This window comes from Colletes latitarsis, chromosome 5 (genome assembly GCF_051014445.1).
Source record: "Colletes latitarsis isolate SP2378_abdomen chromosome 5, iyColLati1, whole genome shotgun sequence".
Lineage (NCBI taxonomy): Eukaryota > Metazoa > Arthropoda > Insecta > Hymenoptera > Colletidae > Colletes > Colletes latitarsis.
The window spans coordinates 37,609,130-37,635,912 of record NC_135138.1 but is presented as its reverse complement, the minus strand read 5'-3'; the positions used below and the strand labels follow the sequence as shown (position 1 = coordinate 37,635,912).

At 43.2% G+C, this 26,783-nt stretch overlaps 1 protein-coding gene across 1 annotated transcript in view; it reads left to right on the top strand.

The window, feature by feature from the left end:
- The window catches only part of LOC143341679 (limbic system-associated membrane protein), a 69,243-nt gene extending 44,786 nt beyond the window's left edge, over window positions 1-24,457 (top strand). Inside the window, exons 2-6 of the mRNA XM_076764700.1 lie at window positions 881-988; window positions 5,574-5,746; window positions 20,899-21,054; window positions 21,864-22,197; window positions 22,706-24,457. Of these exons, the coding sequence (XP_076620815.1) occupies window positions 931-988; window positions 5,574-5,746; window positions 20,899-21,054; window positions 21,864-22,197; window positions 22,706-22,845 (861 nt within the window). The 5' untranslated portion in view covers window positions 881-930 and the 3' untranslated portion in view covers window positions 22,846-24,457. The remainder of the gene's footprint in view (window positions 1-880; window positions 989-5,573; window positions 5,747-20,898; window positions 21,055-21,863; window positions 22,198-22,705) is intronic.
- The last annotated feature ends 2,326 nt before the right edge of the window (window positions 24,458-26,783 follow it).

Below are 26,783 nucleotides of genomic sequence, written 5' to 3'. Positions count from 1 at the left end.
TTTGATTTTAGATTTCACATACCCTACTTCTGAATATTTGCCTCCGTATTCGCACCGAGAATTATATTATTTCCAATAATCTGTTGCAAGATTCTTATAATGCTACAATCTCCATATCGCAACCAGAAATTTACCAAAAGTAATTTTGCACATCTTCCAAATTGTTATATTAAAACACTTATATTCTGTAGAGTTATTTTGTTCTGCGCATGAGCATGATTTTTATTGTTTTCTCTATGAACTCCAACACCGCGTTATTAAAAATCTGTCGCGCAATTTTCCCAGCGAATTTTCGAGATAACCATTCCAGGCAACAAAGCCTCACATGACAGTATTTTATTCTAAATTTTCAATTTACTCTCGCGCGGAAAATCACTACCCCTTTCGGCTTTACTACGAACGAGGATTTGTTGTCCATGGGAATTTTCCGCGATCCATTTTTCCGTTCTTCTTTCTCTTGTCGAAAACACTTGACGATAGCGAGCTACTTATAGAGAAAACTTGGAGCTGAACAGAGAGAGTCTAAGGGTCACAGGCCCTTCTACTTAAACCCATATCGATTACAGGAGACTTGAACTCGCACTCGAGGATGAGACGCGAAATCGCAGAGGAAACGTATCGCGAGCCAAGAAACTTGTTATAGTTTTGTAGTCGATGGTATTTCACCGGTAGTGACTATACATGTATTTTCACTGACGTGTTTTCATACGTTTCTATCCTCCTACGATCTTCTGAAATTGACAGAAATTTGTTTTCAAAGTTGAATGTTCCATGACTCACAAATTGCAGCTAATAAATTAAAAATATAAGACAAGTTGTTAAACGTCGAGTAGAGAAACGAAGGACTCATTTTTATTGTATTTCTTTCTGTTTGTTGCAGACAAGTACAATGAACGTCTGAAATAACGACGCTACAAATTAATTGTCACCATGAGAACGCTCCTGATCCTAGCGAGCATTTTCCTGGAAATACATCTTCATTTCACTGGTAAGTATTGTCGTTTATCATGTTTTTCATTAGCGTAAGAAACAAGATACTCAGAATTACCTTAGAAGAAACATCGGAGAGATCTACGAGCAGAAATCTATTACGAGAAGGTTTTTTATAACAAAGGGAATGCCTTGGTGGAATTCGTTAAATAAATCAGGGACAGTTGTCTTGTTTGTCAAAGAATTGCGACCCGTACTTTGGAAGACACTGGACGAAATAGTACGATGAAAACCCTTCGTTCTGCTCAACGTTTCGATGGAAGGCAATTATATTCTGGTGTTTCTGAACTTGAAAATGCAAAAAAATCGTGAATTAAGAGAGGGTTAGATTATGATCGACAATGTCCCCTATATTAGATTTAATAACACCTGAAAAGGCACTAGTTATCGAAGTAATCAGCGTTATACGTATATGTAGATTGCGTAATACATCTAAGCGAAGCGTTAGAGTCAGTTAGACGGGAACAGTGCTTTAAGGGAGCCGATCTACTATGTAACAACGTCTCGCAGTAATCACGGTCGACTGAAGTGGGAAGTTCGAATGTGTGCTTTCACGACGGGAAGCTCTTCCGCGTTCGCGTATCAGCAAGTCATTTTCGTGCTGACACAGAAAACACTTAATTCACTGTGCCAGTTGATGGCTGACAAGTAATATCCGGTTATCGTGTTCTTGAAGACCGCACAAACTTTCGGCTCGTTAGCACCGACAGAAACTTTCCGACGGCCATAAACCATTCGTTTCTCGGCCGGAGTCGTTACCCTGGCCAGGAATTTATTCATCGGATCGTTTTATCGATTCTACTCGCGGAAAGTCCTCGGTCACGGTTCCTCGTCGATCGATCACCGACGACTGGCAAATTTTTAATCCTCTCCTTGGACTCCCGAAACGGCGATCTACATACGCGCAAAGCACCTTGGAGACTCCGATTCTAATTGAAACTTTAATTAAACTCGCAGTAGCCTTCGTTGCTCGGCCATTTTACGATCCGCAATTGCCCGGAATTAATTTTAAGCAATTTCACTAATCCTGGAACGATTCCATTTCGAGAGTCGCGTCCGATTTGCGACCAATTCTCCATGATTTTATTCGCACTTAGGAATTTTTGTTTTGATGTTGGTTATAGGGATTTACATTCTGTTTGATACAGCGTCGAGAGAGATGCGAATTCATTTCTGACACGATAAATTTCCTAGATCTGATACTTGTGTCATCCTCCGAGTAATCCTTTGTTCGTTAAGGATCGGAATGATTTAAGCCTCATGCAAGCGAGAGGAGCACTTTTAAGGATTTAAGGCTCGTAAAACGTACAGTGCACGATACGACTGTAGGACGCAGTGATTCGTTATCATTGACGCGTTCGAAGCCAGCTGCCATAAACTCGATTTCGTGCTCCGCGAGCGCATAGATCCCTCGTCGCGTTATCGGAAAATATAAATAAAGAGCAATTACTGGAACGTGTCCACGGATAATTGTGTTTTATCGTAACGTTAAACCGAATATATCGGTTTCCGTTCCATCGTCGTGTCGGCAATTGTTACCGGATCCCGTTTAAATCGTCTAACTTTCGCAATCTTTCGCAAAATTCAAGAGAATTAGAGGCGTTGGTCCATATTACTAAAAATTTGGACGCGTTTCGCTGCTTTTATTTTATACCATATGAGTTCAAGTTTGATTTTTCTTTACATTTAGCACGAATTTATATTTTCCGTTATATAATAACGGAAGTCAAATATCAATTAAAAGTACCGCGATACGAATAAACTTGATAGTCGTTTAACTTTGTTTTATGATGGGAGTTTGAATACATATGGTGGTGATGTTTGTATACGTATAAAATACCGGACTAAAATATCAAACCAAAATCATTTAAACATTTTTCGTTACATCGAAACTGTTGCTGTCAAAGTTTTAATCCAGAAAACATTTTGTTTTTTACGACAATTTTGACATGTTAACTAATAGTACAGGTAAAAATACAAGCTTTTGTTTGCATTGTTGAAGGTTCCAATTAATTATATTTCTGAACATTTAAAGAACATTTTATAAAACCTGTCGTTGATGAATATTCATTTATTTACGTTGATTGTACGGTAAAAAATATTCGTCGGAAATTGGAAACCCGAGGTGTTTTAAAATTATATTCGAAAAACGGGAGTGGGAATTTGTTAAAAAAATGTCCGTCGGTAGTTGTTCCCCTTGGAATTTGAATATATCACGCGACATTTCGGTGGGTGTTACGTACACAACTGTCGGATGCAGGGAGGTGAGAACTGGTGTCCACCGGGACACAAACATCTCCGTGACGCTTGCGAGGGTTTACGCTATCCTTGAGAGATTTTTTTAAAGCTCTCTAAAAGTCGATATCGGCGACACCGTCTAGCTCCACGGGGGTGGTTTCGTAGCAGCCAGGGAAAAGCTGGCTGCGAGTTTATCGAGCACCGTGCATTGTCCGTTCACACGTGCGGCTACAAAGTACGTCGCAGGAGCCGCACACGGCAGTACCTCGCCAATATCGGTGTGTACATCGTAAAAAGACGATAATGCCGAATGAGAAGGTGCTTTCAGCGGCTGAGGGAGCTCGTAACGCGACAGGACACGCCGGGGCTCGCATAAAATACCAGGGTGTTAAGTATCATCGACGAGGCTGAAGCCGGAAACGACTTTGCCTTCATAGAAATTATTCAGAGGGCTGCGCGCGGAGCAACGCCCTCAAGTTATTGTTCGAAAATGTCCTACGTTCGCTAATCTCGATTCCTCGGAAGGACAATTAAGACTCCGTCGTGTAGAAACAGCGGGGGAGTGTACAAACAAGGGATCGATAAAATGCGCGTGTAAACCGAGTCGGAGACGTTCGCCAGTGTACTTTTCAATTATCCGGGCACCCCAAGGGCGGAGTCGAAGGAAATTATACGGTCGAATGTGCGCGACGGTGCCAATAAAAACGCAATAAATCGCGGGTGTTTCCGGGGGAGCCGCGAATCTAGGCCGAACTGTCGGAAGAAAGAACGAAGCCAGTCGTCTCGGAAGAAAACCGCTGGCTCGATCTACGATCGCGTGCACATGCGCCGTTTCCGCGACCACGTTCGCGTTCGCGTGCGATCCCGAGCCTGCCACGTGACGAAATCCCTCCTTGAGCGTTTGGTCCCCGAGAGCGGGACGATTCGCGAGCTCGGAGAAGCAGGTCAGGTTTAACGAACCGTCGAACGAGCCCCGAGCAGGGTAACGAGAGCTAATTGCCGACGTTTTCATCGTGTACACGGCTCAAGTACGCGGGATAAATAGAGGCTCGTTATACGTTATACAACAACCAGCCTCGAGTATGCATCCACGGGAATCTTATTATGCAGCGAGCGAACTTCGAACGCGCGCGACTTATTGCATTTTAATGCAATCGAGACTGACGACCGAAATGCGCTCGAAACATCCGTCATAGATAGATTGTAATTTACAATCTCGGTGTTACTTAACGTACTGTCGCGTAAAAGCGTCGTTAATCATGTTTAAAGACTTTTCGTAACGTTCGATTGCCGGTTTCGCGAAACCGATCCTGACCTGCATTTTCAGGGAAAGATATGCGCATACCATGTAAGCGTAAGCGCAATCGATACGCGGCCGCCGGAGCAATCGACGCTGGGAATGATACCTGGAAAACGCTTTGGATGTTTAAGTGTTTTCAAAGTGAATTCCCGCAGAAGCTCCGGTAGATTTGTAACAGCACGGTTGCAGTAAACGCGGACCAAAGCCACGTAATTGTCCTGACTAAGTTATTCATTTAAGCCACTTACGCTGCACCCGGGTTATGCGTTATCGTTGGGACGCGGGTTACATTAATCTTGAGGCGAGAGAGAATTCCTCTCGACCCGCGACGTTATTGTGCCCATTGCCAACCAAGAACCACAGAATTCACCCTTAATCTCCGATTGTAGCTTCGCTTAGGCCTTAGAGCCAGCAGCTTCCGGAGCTTTTGAGTCTACGATCGTTTTTTAGTGCTTCCGGATAGTCTTGAAAATTTATCCGGGTTAACGATAAACAATTCCACTAGTTTCACTATCACAGTCACAGACGATTCATGTGTATGTAGCTAATTATAAATCACAGCCAACCCTTTATGTGTACAATACACGCGATTACATTAAAGTGCTATGAAAATCGAGAAACCAAAGCCCTAGCAGTGTCGAGTAATATAATTAATGACTAATAATTATTATTGCCACGCAGATTCATGCAAATTTTATCCGTGAACAACGAATACAAAATTTAAGATACCTTTGAAATCTAACTTTCGATAGGTTAAATTGTTAAATCAATTCGTCAATTAAAATCTAATAACGGAATTGTTGAACCGACAACCGATTGCGCGTATATTTATGTTTGAATCGATAAATCAACTAAGAAAATGTATAAATTTGTAAATCTATATGCCAGATTTTTCAAAATTACGGTCGCAGCTGCCCGAGCGGATTATTGGGTTTTCAATTTCAGCCCGTCGAAAAACGAAAGGTTGCTCATCGCTAATGCAGTACATAAAACGCTGCACATTATTTACACTTCGTGTACATGGTTTCGATATTTTTTTTTCCAGGGAGCCAGGCGGAGCATCAACGATCGTTAAGCGCCAATAACAAAGTGGTGCCGTTGAAGGGCTCCGAAGATAAAAGTGACGATGTCATCGAGGGTCCCATCAAGGAAGTCCTCGCGCAAAGCGGAAGTACCGCCAATTTACCCTGCAAAATCACCGACCCTGGCGCTGGAACCGTAAGTGTCGTTATGCGATACAGTTCTCGGATCTATTATTAATTGAAATATATTAGATTACGTTTAACGCGTTTCTTGATTTTTAACAACTTAATAGCCATGCCGATGCTTGAGATTGCCGATACTTTAGGATCACGGGTTACTTTTTTGCCAACGAAAACACGGACACGAATCGCGTTGCATTTCTATTCGAGGATTATTTTGACAACGATATCGATTCCCGAATACTTCGCAGAACTTGCTACGACCGAGGGGAAAAAAATAAAATCGAGACGAGGGAAATGAAAATAGCGACAGTCAGGTATCCGACTGCGATCCAGTTTGAGCGAAATCCATAGAGCGATGGAAATAATACGACGAGCACTTCGATGTAATAACGTAACCAATAATACTGTCGGTTTGGAAAATCGACAAGCGAAAACTTCATTTTTCCAGTAGAAATTGAAACGATAGTAAATCCTGAGTTTCTTCCGTATGCGTTTCGCTCTTTTCTGCTTTCATCTGTACACATCTACGCTGGCCCCCTTTTTTCTACATATATGTATCGATATTCTATAAGCCATCCCCTTTTTGTCTCTCTGTTCGTGACCATTCAATTTTCATTTCCCGTCAGAGCAGCGGGACGAGCGATTTTCATTTAATTTCCGCTTGCCAAACGGCACACACGAAGCAGTCGAGAGAAAAGGGTTTCATGGTTAGTTAATATAACTGTCTCTCGAATCTTAAAAATCGAGAGGTACGTGGCATATTTAACGATCTCTCGCCCACGAGAATGCTCGCGATACCCGTTAGCGATGCTACTACTCTCTACCTCTGTTGTGGGCTTTAAAGTTGCTTTATTTGTTAAGAAAACCCGGTCTTAATTCCGGACGAGCGTTCCTTCATCTTGCCGGTTGAAAGTTTGCGAAACAAGTAACGCTGCTTCCTCGGAAGCGTACTAAAAACCGTGTAAAAATAAAATGCGTGCAAAACCACTTGTTTTCCAAAACGAACTGTTTCTGTGGAACAACTCGATAAGAACAAACATCAAAGCGGAACACCGGCAAAGCAAAGTTTCGTCTAGTGTTGTTCGATAGATTGCCACGATACACACGTCGGGTTCCTCTAACTGTAAGTTGATTGCCTCTGAAACTTTCAATCTATTTTCGAAATTGCTCCTTTTGAGTTATAAATTCAATTTCCTCGAGAGCCTCGCGCTGCGATCGAGTCGCGACGAAACGCGCGCCGGATTCTGCGCGTATTCGAATTGATTGGAATTGCATCGCTTATTACGTCGACGAGAAGCTCGCAAACGAATCCGAAACAAACCGCATCGGTAAATCCTTCAAGGGATTATAGATCGAACGTCACGCGAGGAATCAATTAGAAGTCAACTCGGGTTCCTTCGCCAGATTCTTCCAGTAATTATTTGTAACATTCGATTAACTCTGTATAGGAAAAATGGAAAAAGTATGTCAATCGTGCTTCGATCGCAGAATAGACAGCTGTCCACTCAATTGACAGCTGACAGATCCTGGCCTAAGTAAAGAAGATAAATCGACTAAATATCAGAGGCTCTCAGTCCTGAAGATGAATACTTGTAAATTTACACTCCAATTTTGTTTGCTTAGGTTGTGGTTGAATTGCGAGCGATCTCGTGGAAGCTGGCGATCGTAACCAGTATCCCACGACGTCGAGCAAACAGATGACCAGCAATTACTATGATCAATGTAGATCCCCAGAACAAAACACCACCGACGTGGTCGCCCAACGCCACTAGCGATGGTCGGTTCGCGTTAAATTGGTCGTAGCGTAACAATGGCCTAAGCAAGCAATCCTGAATGAAAAATTATTCAGAATATTCAGTGTCCGGTGGCCGATGATAAAAGTGGCAATATGGTAAATCTGCATGGAAAAGTGACTCGAAAATTGTTCGTATGATGCTCCGTTTTCGAGAAAATTGATTTTAATTATTCGCGGGATTCGCGTGAGATTGACTCTCGAACGTGTCTGATCGTAATATAATTTAGTTTGTTTAAATGTACGGGGCATTTTGCAACGGCACGGGGTTTTGTATTCGCAACAATCAGTTTTGAAAATTCATTTGGTTCGCACGCGAATAACTGTACATGGATATGTCAGCTCGCATGTCCGACCATTCCTTGACATTTCTACTAGCATTCTAGTTTATAAACGTTGCCAATGATATTGTTCCGACTAGATACACGATAATAAAATCTACGAAAAACGAGTAATACGAGCATCATTGTCGGTGAGTGTTTGCAGGGGCCAAAACAAGTAGAAATAATGAGTATGGCCGGACACGTTAACAAAGTTGGACCCGAACGGCATAAAATCGATTTTCCCGAAAGCCTCGCATGAAAAAAAATTGTATATTCCTCGGTTATCGATTTGTAGCAGCTTTCAGCGACTATGGAAAGTTTGACTGGATGACGTTAAAATCGGCTTTTCACGGAGCGTCAGTCGGCGAGTCTGACGCGGTACTTGCAGAGACTCTGAGTGACTTGCGCATGGTGAGGCTCGGCTCGTGCTTTCCGTCACTTGTCGGTAAATATAGCACGAATCGAAGAGAAGTAGCGTTCACCTCGGCTCGACTAAGCTCTAACCGTTCATGCTCGCTGACACGTTTCGATGTGCTCGGCATTGGAAGCATTTATTTCCCGGTATCTATCGCGTTAACTGCGCGAACAGAAACTTGTTATCCGCAGCTTGAATCACGCGCGAGAGTCGAAACGAAGCTTTAAAAAAATACAACAGTGCTTCGATGGTGATGGACCACAGTGAAATCGTCTTCATCTATCATACATTCGCCCTAACAGATTTATGTCAACAATTTTATACAATTACTCAATGCACGGTTGCTACCATCTCGAAAGATACCGTGTTGATATTACTATTGTACGAGCAATAATAGTTAACTACAGTACCGTGAAACAGAAAGCATTCTACCTTTAATGCGGAACAAGAAATTTAATTTTCTACTTTATATCATTTTTAAAATTCTCACTTTAATTACTCGTGATTAAGAACCGTACCACGAACCCAAAGAGAGTTAAAATTAGCTCTAAAGCGCTGTCGGCGAATTTAATATCCTCCGCGTATCAAAATTAAATCGAGTATTCAAATTAATATGTATACTATCGAAGCAAATTAGTTACCCAAGGTAGAATATAAAATATTTACATCCGTAATTACGGTCTCCATTTAGATTATTAATTAGTTACCAGTGCAAGGTAGAAAATATTTACATTCATAATTACAGTTTGCACTTAGATTATTTGCATCGTATAAGTGCATATTAGTACACATGATCAATTGCAAGTTGTGTGCTTGCAATATGACCTCGTTATTTCAATGGAAATGACAATAATTGACAGTGTACAATCAGATATCGTAATCGCATAGTGTGCCTTCGTAAGCTCGAAATATGAATATCAAGGAATATATCCTTGCCATGTAATTCAAAATCAATTGCATTCACGATAATCACTTGGATAATAATTATATTGCATTTTACTTCATTCGTGAGCAATTTTCCTGATAATCCTATAAATTATGCCTTTAACGTTAAAAAGTCAACGATCTAAATTTTGTACAGAAGGGTCCGATACAAAAATACCAATTTGGGTCGTAAATATATTAGTGATATCAGAACTTGTCTCGATTCCACCAATAGCGGTGACAGAATGCGGCCAGGGAGGACGGTTATTTTCGGTGCATCGAAACTTTGGATAATAAAGGTATTTCAAGGGGAACACAAATAACTTAACGACATTCACGGTATCGTTTATACGTATATGTTTTCCTGCAAGATGAACGAACGCAGCGGAAATTTGCCTTCGAGGTCGCGCTAGTTTCTGAACATTTGGCGCGTGTTAATATTATCCTAACGGATTGCGAAAAATTGTCGTGGTTTCGAGGCGCGGTATATTTCACTCCGGAAGTTGTTCGTTTCGAACGATTGTAGGAGTGCACAGGGTGCAAGAGAACGGTGCATGTGCGACCCGTTATTCGGTGTCATGCTGCGATACGCTGCGGGCGAATCGTGTACGTTTGCAAATTTTCTACGGACCCGGCGAAATTTCGCAGTCCGGATAATGCATCGCCGTTCCAAATTCTGGGATCACCTAACTTTCTTAGACGCGAGACTTCCCCGGTAGCTCCGGCGATTATTATGCTTCAGATTATTATACTTCAACTCTCAGCTTCATTACGAAACGCGCTGTAATATTCCTTTGACTGCCTGTTAACATCTACTACGTCCCGTACTTTTCGATCGTTATCAAGTTAGTTCTTGTTCTTCTTTCGGTACGTGCAATTACGCTCCCGACAACTTCTCTGTTTTCTTACAATACTCGTTATTATTTTAGAATTACGACTTTCCTCTTGGAAAGAAACTGAGGATAAGACAGAAACGTACATTAAGCTCTCGATTCCAACAGTCGGAAACAAATTTCATCGTTTCTTAGACACATTAGATGTATTTCTAATTTATCAGGTGTGCAATTGAGATTCAAATGGACAACGATAACGTAGTTAATTGTTATAAAATCGTAAAGAAAGTTAAACGGTGTCGATCGCGTGGATCGCAGCGTCGAGAAATAATTCGGTATGAAATGTCGCAAGCTTTTATTGCAGAAACTGCAGCTCCTCACCGGTGAATTTTTCTGGTTTCGGTGGCAGCGTAACGCTATTAAGTTTAATTATCACCAAGACTGAAACTTCTACGAGCGAGAGCTTGAGAGCCGGGGGAAGCATTATTGCCACCACTATAACAAATAGCTCGGCCACAGCTCTCGCTAATTTTCCTCCTACCTTCCCGAACTTTTAGACAAATTGTCCACCCGTCTCTTCTCGCTCGCCGCGATCCTTTCGCCACCGTTCTTTCTCTTGCCCTTATATTTCTTCCTTCGCGGATTGCTCGCGAAATTCTTGCAACCGATGAAACACGGTTAAGTGTTCCGGAACGCTGAAAAAGCATTCGGTACTTTGCTAGATACTTTTGCAAACGGCGCTTCATCGATCGCCCCCGCTCTGTCTTTCGCGTTTCAGGGTTACATCTAGGTAGGAGACGGCGAAAACTTCTATTTTCCCTTCTTAAACTATCCTACAGCTTCCAGTATTACAAGTGTATTGTACTCGAGAAAATTCCTATTGCTTGGCAAGACAAAAAGGAACATGTTTACAAAGTTCAAACCAATACGTCGAATGGTTCTCCGTGAAAAGAATCGCAAGCTCGAGGAAATTTCCTGCTTGGAACTAAAGAGACTGTTTAAGCAAATGTAGGTCTGGAATCATCGTCGACAACTATGGTAACGCGGTTCTTTCGATAGCTTCGACTTCTGAATCTCATATTTTCTCCCAACGGCTCGAACCGACCTCGTCATCTTTCTTTCTTTCCGGTCTGTCTCTGGCGACGCTCCCGTTCCTCTTTTCTTTTTCGTTTTCGTTCATCTCGCCTTCTTTCTGGCTGGTATTCGCGACGCGGGAATATTTCAGAATATTTTACGGGGTTTCAGCGTTAAACCGATACCGTAGCAGGTGCTCTGTTCAAGTTTCCTGGCGGGAGAAAAAACCAGAGGGAAGAAAAGGAATGACAGAAAATCCGGGTTGTGTACACAGAACGCCGGGAAGCTAGAACGTCTCGTTCGATACCGGTGGCGTCGAAAGCCAGATGTCGGAATCAAATTCCGCTCGGCATCGCGGCGACGAACGATTTCTTTATAGAACGGATCAGGTCGAGCGGATTTTCGAGAAATTTTCATTCCCTGGATATATATATATATATATTGGAAGGAATACTCGATATGCTTTTCGTAGGAAGGAATACATTCTTGTCGAATCGAGCTGGTAATTCTTCGGTGAAACGGTCTTATGTTCGAACGCTTTTCAAAGCTTTAAGTCTTTCCGTGAACAGAAGCCGCGCTGTGTATAATGTATTTTCCCTTCGTTGGAACAGTCCGATTCCCTCAGGATCTTCAATGGGAAAATTAATCTACGGTTACGTTTTACGACACTGAAAGTACTCGGGTTCTCAGATATAATGAAAGGAAAAGCGCAGTGTCGAGTTGAATGGAACGGAGTAATGGCAACCAATCGCGGAAGCTACGAACAGGGCTCTTCTACGTTGGATAATTTAACGACGACGATTATTCGCTTGACCGGTCTCCGTTCGGTAGTTCGCGCTACTTCTAATACGACGTCTGACTAGTCGTTTACTTATTCTACTTCGATGCAGTGACTCGCAGTTAGGGACGTCTCGAGTCCTCTGAGCTGCTACAATGCTACCAAGTTTTATCAAACTTCATTCTTACTTTCCCGTTAAGCTCTTCCGCAGTTTTCTTTACGTTTGCAACCGTTCGAACGAAGAAATCAAAGGGAAACATACCTGCCGATATTTTTGATGCACAGATACTACCAAAGGTACCGAAAAACTTCGGAATATGCAATGAAAAGTTATTTATGAGAATTTCCGAGGAAATCTGCTTATCTTCAGTAAATTTTTTACTACACAACAGTCCCTCGAGGTGAAAGAGAAAAATCATAATCTACTTACACGATGAATAGCCTGCACCTTCTTTCGCGTTTCGATAAAAGCATTTCGCGATATCGCGAGCACGGATACGCAATGCCAATTAATATAATACTGTTTTTAGTACGTTACCGTGCAATAAAAGTTACTCGGATGACTCTTGTTATTGTAAAAAAAATATACAAGTATCGTGGCGAGGCTCTTTTGGCCCCGAACTGCATTGGGAATTCGACGTTGATCTCGTCGCCTCTTTGTATCGCCGCGCCACATTATTGGCTGTCGAATTATGCATTACGAATTCCGTGAACTCTCATCGTGGAAAATAGGAAGAAACCTGGAGAACCTACGGGCACTTATGTAAAACACTCTCTGTCCATCGTCTGAGTGCAAGTATACTGTCGGTAGGTCCTACACCGGCGGAGCGCATGAATAAAACATGAATTCATCTATGTCTTGTGTACGAGCCGGAGACAGAGAAACAAGGGGTGTTGCCTTAGGAGGCGAGTCGGTCGAACGAGGCCACGGGAAAGGTTAAAAGAACGGAAGAACGCCCTTAGAAGCGAGAACTTGAACGAGCTTCGGTCGCCCAGATATTAATTTCGAAATAATCTTGCGTCTCGCGCTATTCGGCTCGTAGAAAATAACTACGGAGGGTTTAGAAAGTCTCGCGTACCGTCGACGAGAACATTTGTTAACCAGTTAACGGGCTCGTTCGAGTTGACCCAAATAAACAAGCAGAACCATGCTTAGAGACTAAAATAATGGGGAGGAAAGTCGCGCAAGAGTACATTTTTTAATATAGCGACTCCTCGAATTTCACCGTCCATAGATACACGTCCTATTTATTCGATTCAATTTATTTATATAAAAATATTGAACGTATACGCGTCTTATCCATTAAAATAAGCATTTTCGCAATATAAAATCTCCTTCGAACAAATGCAAGCTTGTACAGAATTATTCTTGCTTTCATTTATTTTGTTCTGGAAATTCTCTTCGAATTTAGTACAAAGCAATTATATCGAAAAAGAAACGAACATCGTTGATAAACGAACCACGAGTCTGCTTTGATACAACTTTGCGTCCTTGCCACATCCACTTCATCCTGCATTTTATTCCGAAACTGTCTACTTTGCATGTGACTTCCAGTGATTCATTTCTAGAAGTAAATTTTGTAAACCACTTCTGCGCAATACGTTCGTTCGTCGTATATTTACCAAATGCTACACATATTTTACGAGATACTTCGCTAGCATTTGAACACAGTTTAAATTCATATATCAAACACGCTCGAATTACACCGAATTAAACATTTGCTTTGAAAAGGCTTGGACACACAAACAAGAAACAGATATTCATCAACTGTGTGTCACGATGCAAATTGAACCGCACTCCCAATAAAATAACACAACGCGAAACAATTCATACGCTCGTTATCTGCCAAAAACTACAGAAAGAAGCATTCGATTCTGCCCAAAATTAAATAGCAGCTTTTAACTTTTTTTTGTATATTCGAAATATGGCATACAATCACGCGTCTTGAAAGTTTAGAAACGTTTCACTGTGGTCCTACGGCTATAGCAATGAAAATTAGGAACAGGGACGGAACAATAAAAGTTGGCGAAATTGCGTGCAACTTACGACGTCGAACGGGAAAATAAAGAAGCCGAACCGCAGAAAAAGGAGAGTGAAAACGTCGGATTGTCTGTGAAATACAATTTCGAAAGTCGATTCCCGGGAAGCAGTGAACCGTAAACCGCGTGGCACGCGTCGACCGAGAAACTTTGCGCGGCCAAAGTATAGAAAGAATGGCGAACAAAATGTTTCTCCCGAAGGAAAGTTGACGGTCCCGAGCTCCTTGTTCGCAGATGCACGCGTCAATCGTCGACAACCGTACAGGTATAGATATTCTGAAATCACGAGGAGTTTATCGATCTCGGCGCTATGTTCGACAAGTTTTAAATAATGAAATTTTGATCGCGCCCGTCAGCGAAGATACGAGCAAGATCTTCCTACTCCGAGATTCGAGGAGGATCTACGGTCGAATTCTTGCGTCCAATAATATTATGGGGGTACTAAGGAACCCTTATCTATACATTAGACAAACGCAACATCCCAGGACTACGGGAAGGAAATAATTTGCTCGATCACGGGAAATCCATGGCCGGATTTCCGGAGGGAATTTCCAGGAACAGACGCCTTAAGTGGGTTCCGGTCAAAGTAACGTTGATTAATGTTGTTCCAGAGAACTACTATTCGCGTTTGAGAGAGCACGCGAGAACTCCGCGGCTTGTGCTTAATTCGTTATCCGGCAAACTTTGCCAGGATATTTTTTCCGAATTGCCACGCCGGATACGCTGCTCTCGTAACAACAGTTAAAAAGTATAATGAAATAAAGGCCGTTCGTTAAATCGTCCGAACGGAGCTTCCTTTCCATTGAAACGTTACTGCGGATAACTGGCTTCCTTTCTTCGCGAAACAGATTTGTCTTCGTGGATTAACTTTACAAGCTCGATCCGGACAATTCTGCAAGATCTTCGTGAACGTTTAATATTATAGGAGTAAGTTTTAGCAATTTGACTGGTTCATAAACTTTGAATATAACGTGACCAACGTACCCAGTATTGCACTACAATGCGAGTGTAGAGTTTGATTCGGTTGATGCAGGTTTCGACAATGTGTACACAAACTTTGCATGCAGTGTGTGCTTCTAGTTTGTACAGTGTGTATTCGTTGCGTGAGCACGGCTTAATGCGTCGCTCGAAAACATTGAACATAATAATGTTTGTGCACGAGGAGCCACTGTTTTGTTTCGGATAAAATCGATGTATGTATCCCCGACGTCACGTTCGGAACGCTAATTCATAGTTGGAAAACATTAAAGGACACGCGAGCTGTAACAGAGTTCGAAGGTTACTGGGCGCGGAAAACGAGACAATGTCGAAAACGGATGCGTCGGAATTGATTCGAATCAACGCCACAAAATACGCGTACAACTTTTTGCCCGGTGCCGAATGGGAAAGCAACTTTTATCGTCCCATAAATCTGTCGTTTCCTATTCAATGTATACGGTTAATGCACGCCGATTTACTGGAAAACCGCGAAACGGGGGTCGAGGGTTCGACACAACGTCAACGGTGGTAAATCACACGTTAAGTGCTGAACCGTATGCAGTAAAGATCATAACTGTCATCTGCCGTTAGAGCGCCTTCGCGTTTTACGCTGTCAGCGTAATCCCCGCAGCGCCATCGTTAGATAAGAGAAACACACTACAGCCAGTATTGTAGTACACGAGCATTATCTCGTAAGGCATTTCTCACCTCCTTACTCGGCAATTAAACGATTAAACGTAGGAAACGATTATGCCCAACGTGTCTACAGACACGAAGGAAATCTCAAGCTTGGAATTTACGGAAAGAGGATGAAGTACAAGGTAATACAATGACCTCCGGAAACTTTGCTACACGATGGTTCTTACGGAGGTGTATTCTCGTTCGACCACCACTGTTTCGCAAAGACCATTGCGCAGGACTGCTGAACAAATACTTATCAAGCTGACCTCATTAAACTTTGTACACAATAAGCACTTTGAGAAATTAAAGCGTCCGTGGAACGAGAGTCGGCTAAGCGCGTGTGCAGTAATCACCTCCTTTTGTCTTCGTTCTGTCTTATTCTCGCAACTGAAGCTAAGAGATCAAGTTTGTTGTCTAAGAAAATCGTATCTGACTCAACATCGATTCTCAGGTGGAACCTGAACGATTGCGGAACGAATGCTAAAACGAAAAAGCAGTCTCGGCGGTGTAATCTGTCAGATCGATGTCTGTTTCGCTCCCCAATCGCAAGTTTGCAACAGTTTCGTCGATTTCATGGATGCATAGATGCCTGAACCGTGGGTGGACCGAATAATCGAAAGACTCGTCGTTCGAAGACACGACATGTTCGTCCTTAACCCTTTGAAAGGGGTTTGCTTTCCCGAAATTACGACGATCGTAATGCACACAGCACGTGACCACATGCGTTTTGTTCGCGCTGGTACGTGTATGTGTGTATGCGATTTCTCAACGGCGAGCGAGAAAACTTTCCTCGTTACTGGAATACTTTTGAAACCGTTCCCCTGATAACCGGCTGAACTTTCAATGTTCCCGAGCGAATTATGTGGAGCGCGCGTCGGGCGACGATAGTAATTGTTTCAGCGTAATTGGATAGTGGTTTTATTTTACGCTCGAGTCGCGAACTGTATTAAAGTATTTGCAGCTTTGTTCATCGCGAAATCGTTAAATTTTAAATCAAAAATTCGATTCGCGTCGAAAACCGTTTCAAAAATAAATATTGATAATTCGACAACTATTCAAAAAAAAAAAAAAAAAACGAAGGAATCAATGCGCCACACGATTCGAGCTTGCAAAGCGATTTTTCTCAACAAACGAGTATTTGATCGAATCGCGCTTTGACTTTTTTATTTTGTAAACGTTTCTATGGGGTCCCCGTATACAGGATGTTTGGCCACCTCTAGGAAAAATTTGAATGGGAAATTCTAGAGACCAAAATAAGTCGAAAATCAAGAATACCAATTTATTGATTGAGGCTTCATTAAAAAGTTATTAACGTTTAAAATTCCATATTGGCCGGAAAATTTTTCGACGAAAAAAATTTTTTTCAAATCCTTCTAAAAAAATTATTTTCAGTTCCGGGAGTCAATTACGAGCATTTTTGGTCAATAGACATACCCTCGAAATCCTACTCAGTTTCGAGAAAAAAATTCCTTACCGAAAATGTCTGACCATACCATTGATATGTTTCACTGAAATTTTTCAAATTTTATTAAATCGTTCTGAAAAAATTATTTTCAGTTGCGGGGGTCAATTTCAATCATTTTTGGTGAGTAGACATACCCGCGAAATCCTACGCACTTTCGAGGAAAAAATTCATATTGGTGGACAAGTTTTATTAATAATTTTGTTAATAACTTTTCAGCGAAGCCTCAATCAATAAATTAGTATTCTTGATTTTCGTCTTATTTTAGCCTCTAGAATCTCTCATTAATATTTTTCCCTGGGTTGGCCGAACACCCTGTATAATTACATTTAAAGAAACGTTTAATCAGCAAATAAGCTGAAGCGTGTTTGCGCTGGTGTTCGGTTGTTTGTTCCCCTAAAGCAAGGAAACCTTATCATAATTAGTATATAATTCAACCGAAGCGAAATTTCAGCAACGTCCCACCGGCTATAATGGCGCCGTCGAACGGGCTCTTAGCTCTCCGAACTAGTTTGTTAAGATCCAGCCCAGATACGAAACGCGACCATAACGTTATCCCTTGATCGCGGAGGAGACATACTCTACGAGTTCATGGCAATTCCCATTCGAGAGATTAAGAATGGAGGATGGAGAGTGGGGGTGAAGCTAGAGGAGAGGATGCTATGGATAACCGTTTCCAATTAAGCTTTCACCGGTGTTGGTAGTGCCACTTCCCCTCGAAAAGCTGCGTGTAGATCCACATCTGCGTTCGTTGTACGTGCACTGTACGTACAGGTAGCGTTATACAAAGACTTTCTTGTTGCAGAACGTTTTAATAGCTTCCCCCGAGAATTCTCGGAACATCAGTTGCCCGATTCGCGTCTAAGAAGACCGATGGTTGAAACAATGTCAAAGGAAATTAGAGGTCGCGTAATGAAGTCGGCGTTTTAGCGTCGTACGCGATTTGCATATCGCCGAGGGCTTTAATAGATCCGAATATCAGCCACGATCTCCTCGGGCAATATATTATGCTGAATTGGGACACTGGCCAGAAACCGTCGCAATTAATTCGGCTATCATTGAAATTCTCCACCCTACAAAGAAAAATATATGTTTTTTCGCTATGAAAGATCTACGCGGAAGAAGTGGAAAGAGAAAACTCGATTCTATGTCGGTTATCTGGGGATCAAGCGTATCTAATTCGATAGCTTCTTGCTAGACTAACCGAATTATATAGCAAGTGGACTCGACGAAAGTTGCAAACAAACCTGCACTTAATTCAGTTGGCTACGATGTCGATTAAAACGACTGAGGGCTAGCTGTCGAGAGTTTGTCTTTGCCTTTTCAACTTCGTGTCCGATGTATTCGGAAAGACACCGACAAACTTCGCATAACTTCTTGCTGATCGAGGGAAACTGAAGTTCTTGATAACTCGTAGCAACTTGGCAAATGCGAAAGTCGGGTGCACACATATACACGCGCGAGCGGTGTGTATTCGATCGAAATATTGGATTCAGAATCGTACGAAGGCACAAGGAGATAGGTCCTTTTCAGGTGAAATCCAGGATTACAGGAAGCATCCAGGATTATGGCGGTTTCTGGAGTGTCATATCCTTGGGAACTAGTTTCCTTCGGACGAATTAGATGGAATCGCAGCAATTACTACGATTAAAGCGGGCTAAGCATTAAAGCGGGTCATTGTAGGCGGTTTACGAACCAGGGATAGATTGATTGATAACGATCGCATCTAATTCTGATTGGAACGTCTATTATCCGACTTTCGAGCGTCTTGCGGAAGACGAAGGAGTTAGCTAGTTAAAGCGCAAACACGAATCGAGAATCACCGACCGTGAGACTTGCTTAACGTTCGATCGTGCCTTTCGAGGGATGAAAATGGTAATTCCTTTCGAGATAATACAATAATAACAGCGTCTCGAGAATTTCTATTTGAAATAAAAAGAGATGGCTTTGGTGGAGGTTTAAACCGAGTGTATGAAAGACCAAATAGTTGAATCGAGCGGATAAGAGCGGGTATGATAATGAAATAGCTAGGTGTAACTTGCGAGATGGAACCAGAGAATTTAATGGGGCGAAAGACAGGAATGGACAGAAGGAATCCAACTTGCGTGCTGCGAGAGTCGTTGGCATGGAATCCAGAGTTAAGGCGTATCGCGTTGCGTAGATACGTGTATCTGAGTGGAAGACATTATACACTTGAGGACAGAGGTGTAAGATCCACCTTTGTGTCACGTTGAGCCAACCGTGTCCATAGAGAAACAGGGTTAGACGATCATATTTACGGGCAGAAACGGTGAGCCAAAGACATGAATTCTAAGCATACTACACGCGAGAGGAAACGATTTTGGTCAGGTTAGTTCCGAACAGAGAGAATATAAATAAATGGATTTTACTTTGTGACATATTTAATTCTTGTATCGAAATGGGATGTTGAAATTTGTGATGTAATTTTTTCTTGTTCGACTCTCATTTACATGGATATTCAACGCTGCCTAGCAAACAAGTACATTTCGTTCTCGTTTACTAAAATAATAAACGCGTGTATCGATAATTAACTTTCAAATTAAAATTTCACGAGCCGTTTCGTGTCAAAGGGTTGGTTTATTTTATCAGAGAATAAAGTGGCGGATCGTAGAATCGTAACGCGATGCCGGGTAAATGAAATAAACACGAATTAATATCGAATTACATCGGCATCGTCGTTTAACCGGGGAAACAAAAAATGGATGTCGCGTTGCTCGTTCGTTCGACAGAATTAATAGAAGCCGGTGATGCATGAGCTTCACGAAAATTCGGAGCGTGGCTCGTCGTAAGTTTCAGACCGTGCCACGGTACTTTTGATATACATATTTGCAGTCGAGCTGCGTCTGTTTCACAGGAAACTCGTTGCTGCTTTCAGTATTACGAATAGCGTGTACTCCAACATGCACGCGGACTTCCGCAAGTTTAGCACGAGCCGAGCTTGACTCGCATGCTCGTGAAATCTGTTTTAAAGTCAATTTCTCTCATTTTTTCATAATCTGTGCGTTCGTGTAACGAACAACTGAAAGAATACTGATGCCGTGATTTCGCCAGGACGTAAATACAAAGGAACACGAAAACTTAATAGACTTTACAGAAATTAATTTTTGAATAACCCGTATTTCCTGTAACAATGCTTGTTGCGCAGTAAAGGTTTTTTGAATCGAGCAAACAATGAACTTCAAAGTGAATGACGTTTCGGCCACCGATGATCGACACTTTGACACGCTTTATTAAAACGTTTGTTATAAATAACCCCCGTTGCTCGTGAACGTGTGAATAAAATAATTCGAACGAACCTGAAATGGCACAGCACGAATGAAAATTCACTCGATACTCGCCGTAAGGAAATTAGATCGACAGTGAATTCGACACACCATAATCAAGACGGTAGTTTCAGGAATACTGAGATGATACGGCAGCGTAGAGACGGATGTCGGACAAATTGAGTAAAGCTTGGCGGTCAGTACGGTCAGCAATGAAAATTGCCCCGAAATTAGGGTACGCTAATGGCCTCTCCGTAATTAATATTGGACGCAAGCGTGGCTTATTCTCCCCCTCTCATTGCCTGATATAATACGCGCTGTTTCCTATACATTGTTACCGTAAATGGCCTAACGCTTTTAACATGTATCTCGCCACTACTCGTTTACAGCCCCAAATTATTTGGAACGCGTCTTACAGCGTATACTATCCGATTATCAGACAGGACTCTGCACGGATCAAAGCAGTCTCGTTCTACTCGAGCACGTTTCATAGGCGATGTACCAATTTATGTCTGCGAAATGTGATAAAAAATATATGTATACGCATTTCATCGTGATTTTTGCTTGTTTTTTTGTTACAGATCACATGGGTGAAGCGGAACGGCAGGCGGTTATTAACCGTCGGCACTAGTACTCATTCGATCGACAATCGATTCGTCGTAATGCATTCGAGTACTGATTGGGCACTTCAGATACGAGCGGTTACTCTGCAGGACGCGGGTATATACGAGTGTCAGGTATACTCAGCAATGAATCCCACGCGCAATAAAAGGCGCGTTTCTTTGCCGCGATACAGCTTCCCTGCCCTGCAACATTCTGCCGTGCATATCATTCACTCGGCCGTAAAACCGTGACCGTATACTAAATTTACGACGCAATTTTACTTTGACTTTTATGAAACATTTCTTTCTACGCGCACAAAGCCAGAAAACAGAACGAAGGCGCGCTCTAAATACACGAATAAAATGCACGCGTGTCCGCGTCGCGATTTTTTAATTACTCCTTTCGTATCCCATTAACGAAACGTAATAATCGCAATAACCGAACATTTCCGGTCGCGCGACGTATCGGAAATATCACTTAAAATGTCATCTCGAATAATGGTAATACGGGTCAATAGGAGCTTAAGGTCAGAAAAGATCAAAGGTGTCTTTTCCCTCATTCGAGCCATAAGAACAACACTCTGAGTAACTTTAAGAACTCTGTCTAGTTGAGGAGTGAAGAAAGTTGATTTCTTAAAACTGCATAAAATTAATGGAAGCTAAAATAGATGCTTAAACGAGTCAACGAGTTACTACTGCAATAACGAGATGGTTCTCTGGTGAACCCAGTGCGGTATGACGATTAACAGCATGCCACAATTTTCACCGAGAAGACCGAACGATGTCTCGAGCTTCCCCTATCAGAAGCTCGCGAGTAGTATTTCCGATAGAATATTAGGACGGTCTTCTAGAACGATTCCACGGCGTAAATTTACACGTCGCGGAGCATACGCGATAATCAAGCCGCAATCCTGACGAAGCAACTAGTCGCGTCGAAATTTCAGGTTACGTCGCATCCGGTGCAACGGAACTTCGTGCGCTTGAAAATCACGGAAGCGTACTCGATCATACCTGGCGCGCCCGATTTACATGTGAAGCAAGGCTCGAGCCTTCGGCTGGAGTGTCAACTGATGGCAGCCGCGGAATCGCCCCTTTACGTCTTCTGGTATCGTCAGGGCCGAATGATCAATTACGACGAGGAGCCGGGCGTGAAAGTCGAGCTGACGAAGAGTGGATCGATTTTAATGGTCAACAAAACGAAGCCGTCGCACGGAGGAAATTACACGTGCGAGCCGAGCAACGCAAAACCTGCATACGTGGTGGTTCACGTGATCGAGGGTAAGCGAAATCACTTTAATCCCCTCCGAGAGCTATCCCGATTGTTACTGGAAATTAGAAAATCTACGGGTTCTTAAAATAATAGTAAATAAAACAGAAAAGCGACGATATTTCAGAGATTTAATAGATATCCGGGCTAGCGAAGGGTACGACAAGCAGAGCCCAGCGTCTCTGAAGATCGTCCAGCACGTGATCGGACTGCAACGTTGAATGTCGCAAAAGAGAGACAAAGTAACGAGGAAAGTCTGGTCTCGTGCTTCGACTTGCAGCATGCAAGCGGTTGGAGCTCGTTTGAAACGCGGTAGTCGCCCCCGAGGGCATCTCGTTGCTCCTTTTCGAGAGCCTCTCTTTTCTCCCTCTCTCAAGGTCCCCAGCTAGGCCAGCGACCCCTAACTACGAAGATCATTTTGTATCTCGAATATCTAGCAATCTTTTAAAAAGCCTACAACCTTTAAAAACGGGCTTAAAAAGTGATTTCCTAAAATCGAGGTTTCTAATCTGGTTTCAGAGGAGGAGAAACCGGCGGCGATGCACGGCGGCGACAGAAGGAACCTTAGCCCAGCAATTTTGGCGAGCAACTTTTTAGTGTCCCTGTTAGCGACCGTCAGCTGGAGGATACCGAGTTTCACCAGCCTTTACCCGACGTGAATCACCGCTGAACACGCGGGAACGAGCGTCGTTAGTCGCGGCGCCACAGCCCGGTCCACCTTCTTCCACGAGGACGACTCCGAGGATCGTGCAAACCTTCGGGGGTCGTCTTTCCATCCATAACTCTGACTCGAGCCCACAAGGAAGAGCCTGACTCGTCCGTGTACGTGTACGTGAACTCTAAAATGAGAAAATTACGAATCGACGCCTTCCTCGCGGCCCCCTCGTGTGCACGTCGCAAACTTTGTGTTCCCCAGGCTTTGGTGTCTGTCGCGAGAGACTCCAGGACTCGCGCACCCTCCTCGAGAGGGTTCGTTCGCGGGCCAGGATCTTTATTTTCAATACTTGTTTTCCCCCGCTGCCCTATCCGGCCCCCGGAATCCCTTTAATCTGACAATTTCTTTGCCTCGAGAGACCGTGGGCGCGTTCGGAATAACGATTATCCTCTTGTTCTGGAATTGATCTAGGACTCGGCGCGATAAAACACGTTGGTATTGCGAACGGTGAGAGAATGTGACGTCGAGAGGCTCGTACGAACCGGAAGTTCCTTCCACTTTCTGTCCTACTTTCTGTCGCGTGTGGGAACTCCCGGCTCGAGGACGACTTTTCACTCGTCGATATCTTTTCGTGTGCGTGGTGAGTGAATTGTTTTCTTCGTACGTGCATTATACATGTATAAATACATATATATTCGTTACGTACGCGAAAAGCACGCATATACAGGGCGTACCGGTTTAATCTTTCCACACGATTACCTTCCAAACTACTGGTTATTCGGGGAAATGATTCGGATAAAACTCAACGTGATTACAGGGGGATATCGTGCGGTCGGTGCGGTTTTGTCCCGAGCCGTGGTATTTTCGGGATTTCAAGACTACCTTTTCCGGTTAAACAGCAATCAACGTGTTAAAAAAATGTCACTCTTAAATTTGGAAGAAATTAATAGGCGAAAATATTACTTCTTGTATAAAGTTATCGTTATTATTATCGTAGATCTCCGTTTATTTTAAATCGAAATAAAAATATATGCAACGATGCCTCGAATAACTCAAATATTACTGTCAGATCTGGTCCCTCGTACTCGAACAGAAAAGGAATCAATAACACCAAGAAATCGATGGTGGCTCGTTGGATAAGCGTCTGTTCATCAATCTTAGGGTCAAGAGTTCGAGTCCCACCGTTCGTGCCCTACTTCTCCTTCGACTCCCACGTTACAGGTCGTTCAATTTTCTGGTGTTATGCACCATAGCTAAATTAAAAAATGAAACACAGTAAAATTTGTCAAATGGGGAAGATTAAATCGGAACACCCTGTATTTGTGTACACACATAGGATATAAGTTGCTGCGTGAACTCGAGACGGACGGCGTACGCGTCGCGACGCTTCCCGGAATCTCCCAGACGTTCGACGATTTCTCTGAACAGAGAAATCAGGATACAACGAATCGATTCCGATCACGAGCGGAGATTCGTCGCAGATTTCGAGCTTAACGCGTACGCGATCGTCGACGTCGCTCGTCCGAGTTAAATGGAGTCAATGTAAATATTAAATTCTAATTATACATTCAATAAAACATTAATCGTGAACCTGCGATCGACGTTTCACTCGCGGCCCTCACCGATTCTTCGCGAAAACTGTTTTATTTCTGTCCGGAACGGGGCGGAATGCCTCGAATCCGGCGAAAAAAGAGATAGGAAACTTGTCGAGTCAACTTTATCGTTTGTTTTCTCTGTTCGATAGGTAAACCATGAGACAGGAAATTGAATGCAAAGTAGCACGTTCGCCGTGAACGAACGTCGCGTCGGGTAGAAGTTTATTTCGGGAAACTCTGGGGCAAAAGTTGCGGAATAGCTTCGGCCGATAAACGTACACGTTCGCTCCGCGGCGGATATCTCTCCAAGTCTTCGAACTTTCCGCGAGCTTTAACACGCCGGTGGCGAACAGTTATCGCGGGACCTGGCGCATTATCTTGCCCCGGATTCCTGTTAAAACGGATTAATTCAGCCGCAAATTTGGCCGGAGAAATATCGAAATTCGCCAGGGGCTAGATGACGTCGGTCCCTAAACATTATCCCCAGACCATACCGCCAACTTGTAGAAGCGCAACTCCGGAGGCAATTAATCGATAAGATTCGTCTGACACAAAATCGCACTTATATTCCCAATCGTCGGTTTCCTCCGCGCATTAACGCCATTCGACGATCGATCGTATAGTGGACGGGTAATTCGTTCACCAACGACGTCGATGGCTCCTAAGCACTGAATTTTCTACAAATTTCGCAGTTGACCACCAATTTCCACAGCTAATATCGCATTCTATGGTATAACAAAATTCTGACTGATCGGAATTGCAGTGAGACGAGTGAAATTGAAGCTACTGTGGCTCGCGTTGCACAGGAATTGCATTCGATATGCGGCCAGAACGATGTCGTTTCAGAGAACGTCGAGTTGGAACACCGACGAGGAGATACCCCGGGCAATTAGTACAATAGAAAGTTAATTTCGCGGGCAGGTGTTAATCGGCGCGAGTTCGTCTTTCGTGCCTCGTCACGGCACGGTACCGTGTTATCCCATTTCTTCCTCTTTTCCGAGTTCGACCTAGCCGCCTGTCCTCTAACCTCGTTCTGCTCGACTCGACCGTGCTTTCTTGCCTTATTTTCTACCTGGCCGCGCGGAACTTTCGCGATAAAAGCACCGAAACTCTTTTAACGGGTGCTAAATTGAAACACTACTGCAATAAAGTGCCACGGCCCCGTGACTTCCTCTACAAAGACCGTTCAACCCTGGTCTCGCTCCTGTCCGGTTGAATCTTTCGCGCGAACACGACTCGTCCGGGATCTACAGCGTGCCCTATTTTAATATTTCGGTAGAAAAAACTTTTCGGATAAAATTTGGTTTCATCGAAGTTCCTCGCAGATCTTAATTTAAAAATTCCGGAATATCGTCATCGTTTCTCAAATTTTTTGCCTCGACGCGTTCCGCAATTTCCCAACGGCAGTTTCGTAGATGTTTTAATCGTATCCTAATTTTCCAGACGCTCCTCGTAATAGAGAAGGCAGAGTGTGTGCTAGTGTATGCGTCTGTACGCTCGACGCAGCGACCCGACTCGCTTCGGGTCGTATATCTTGAACGCGAGCGAATTTCGGAGATCTTAATCCACGATGAAAGTCGGTACGTACCAGTGGTAAGCTTTTCATAGGGACAACTATATCCTGTACGTACAAGCGAGGAAGAAGAGAGATGGAACAGACGAAGCGATGCTCCAACTTTGCGCAACTCTCTTTGGGTGGTAGCTAAGAGAGGGACAGGGTGAGGGGCGCACAGAGAACGACTGACAGAGACGCGACAGAGTTGGAGGCGTTCGAGAAAGTTCGCTATTTCTTCAAAGAAGAATGAGTGCTCCCGACTCTCTGCGAGCTTGCAAACGTAACAGGGTAATTCTGCGAGCAGCGAGGCGTCTTGTTCTTCGAGTACTTGTTGTGGAACCGCGAAACGACGCCACATCTTGGCCCCGTTGTCTGCATTGTTGTCGCGCCGTAAAAATTCCTCGCGGAATACTTCTGCTCAATTAGAACATCCTCTATTCCTTCCGGACAATTTCTCTGATCGTGGACCGTCGATGAACTAGTTACAAGACGAATTGTACCAATCAAACTCGCATTCCTTTCGCTAGCTAACTTCTCGCGGACGCACAGTACCACATAATTTAAAAAAAAAACGGTCTCATTTACTTGGAAAGGCATATAGACCGAGTGTCACCGACGATTCGATTAGATAGTAAAATCCCATGTCGGGACAATTTAAGATTTCGCTATAAATCCGACTGATAAACGGTCTCGTGCATATTCGCGGAACACAATCCCGCGGACATAAACATGGAGGCGTACGTAACTGGCGAACGAAGGCTCGCGTTCGCGACACACCGGTGCCAGCTCGAC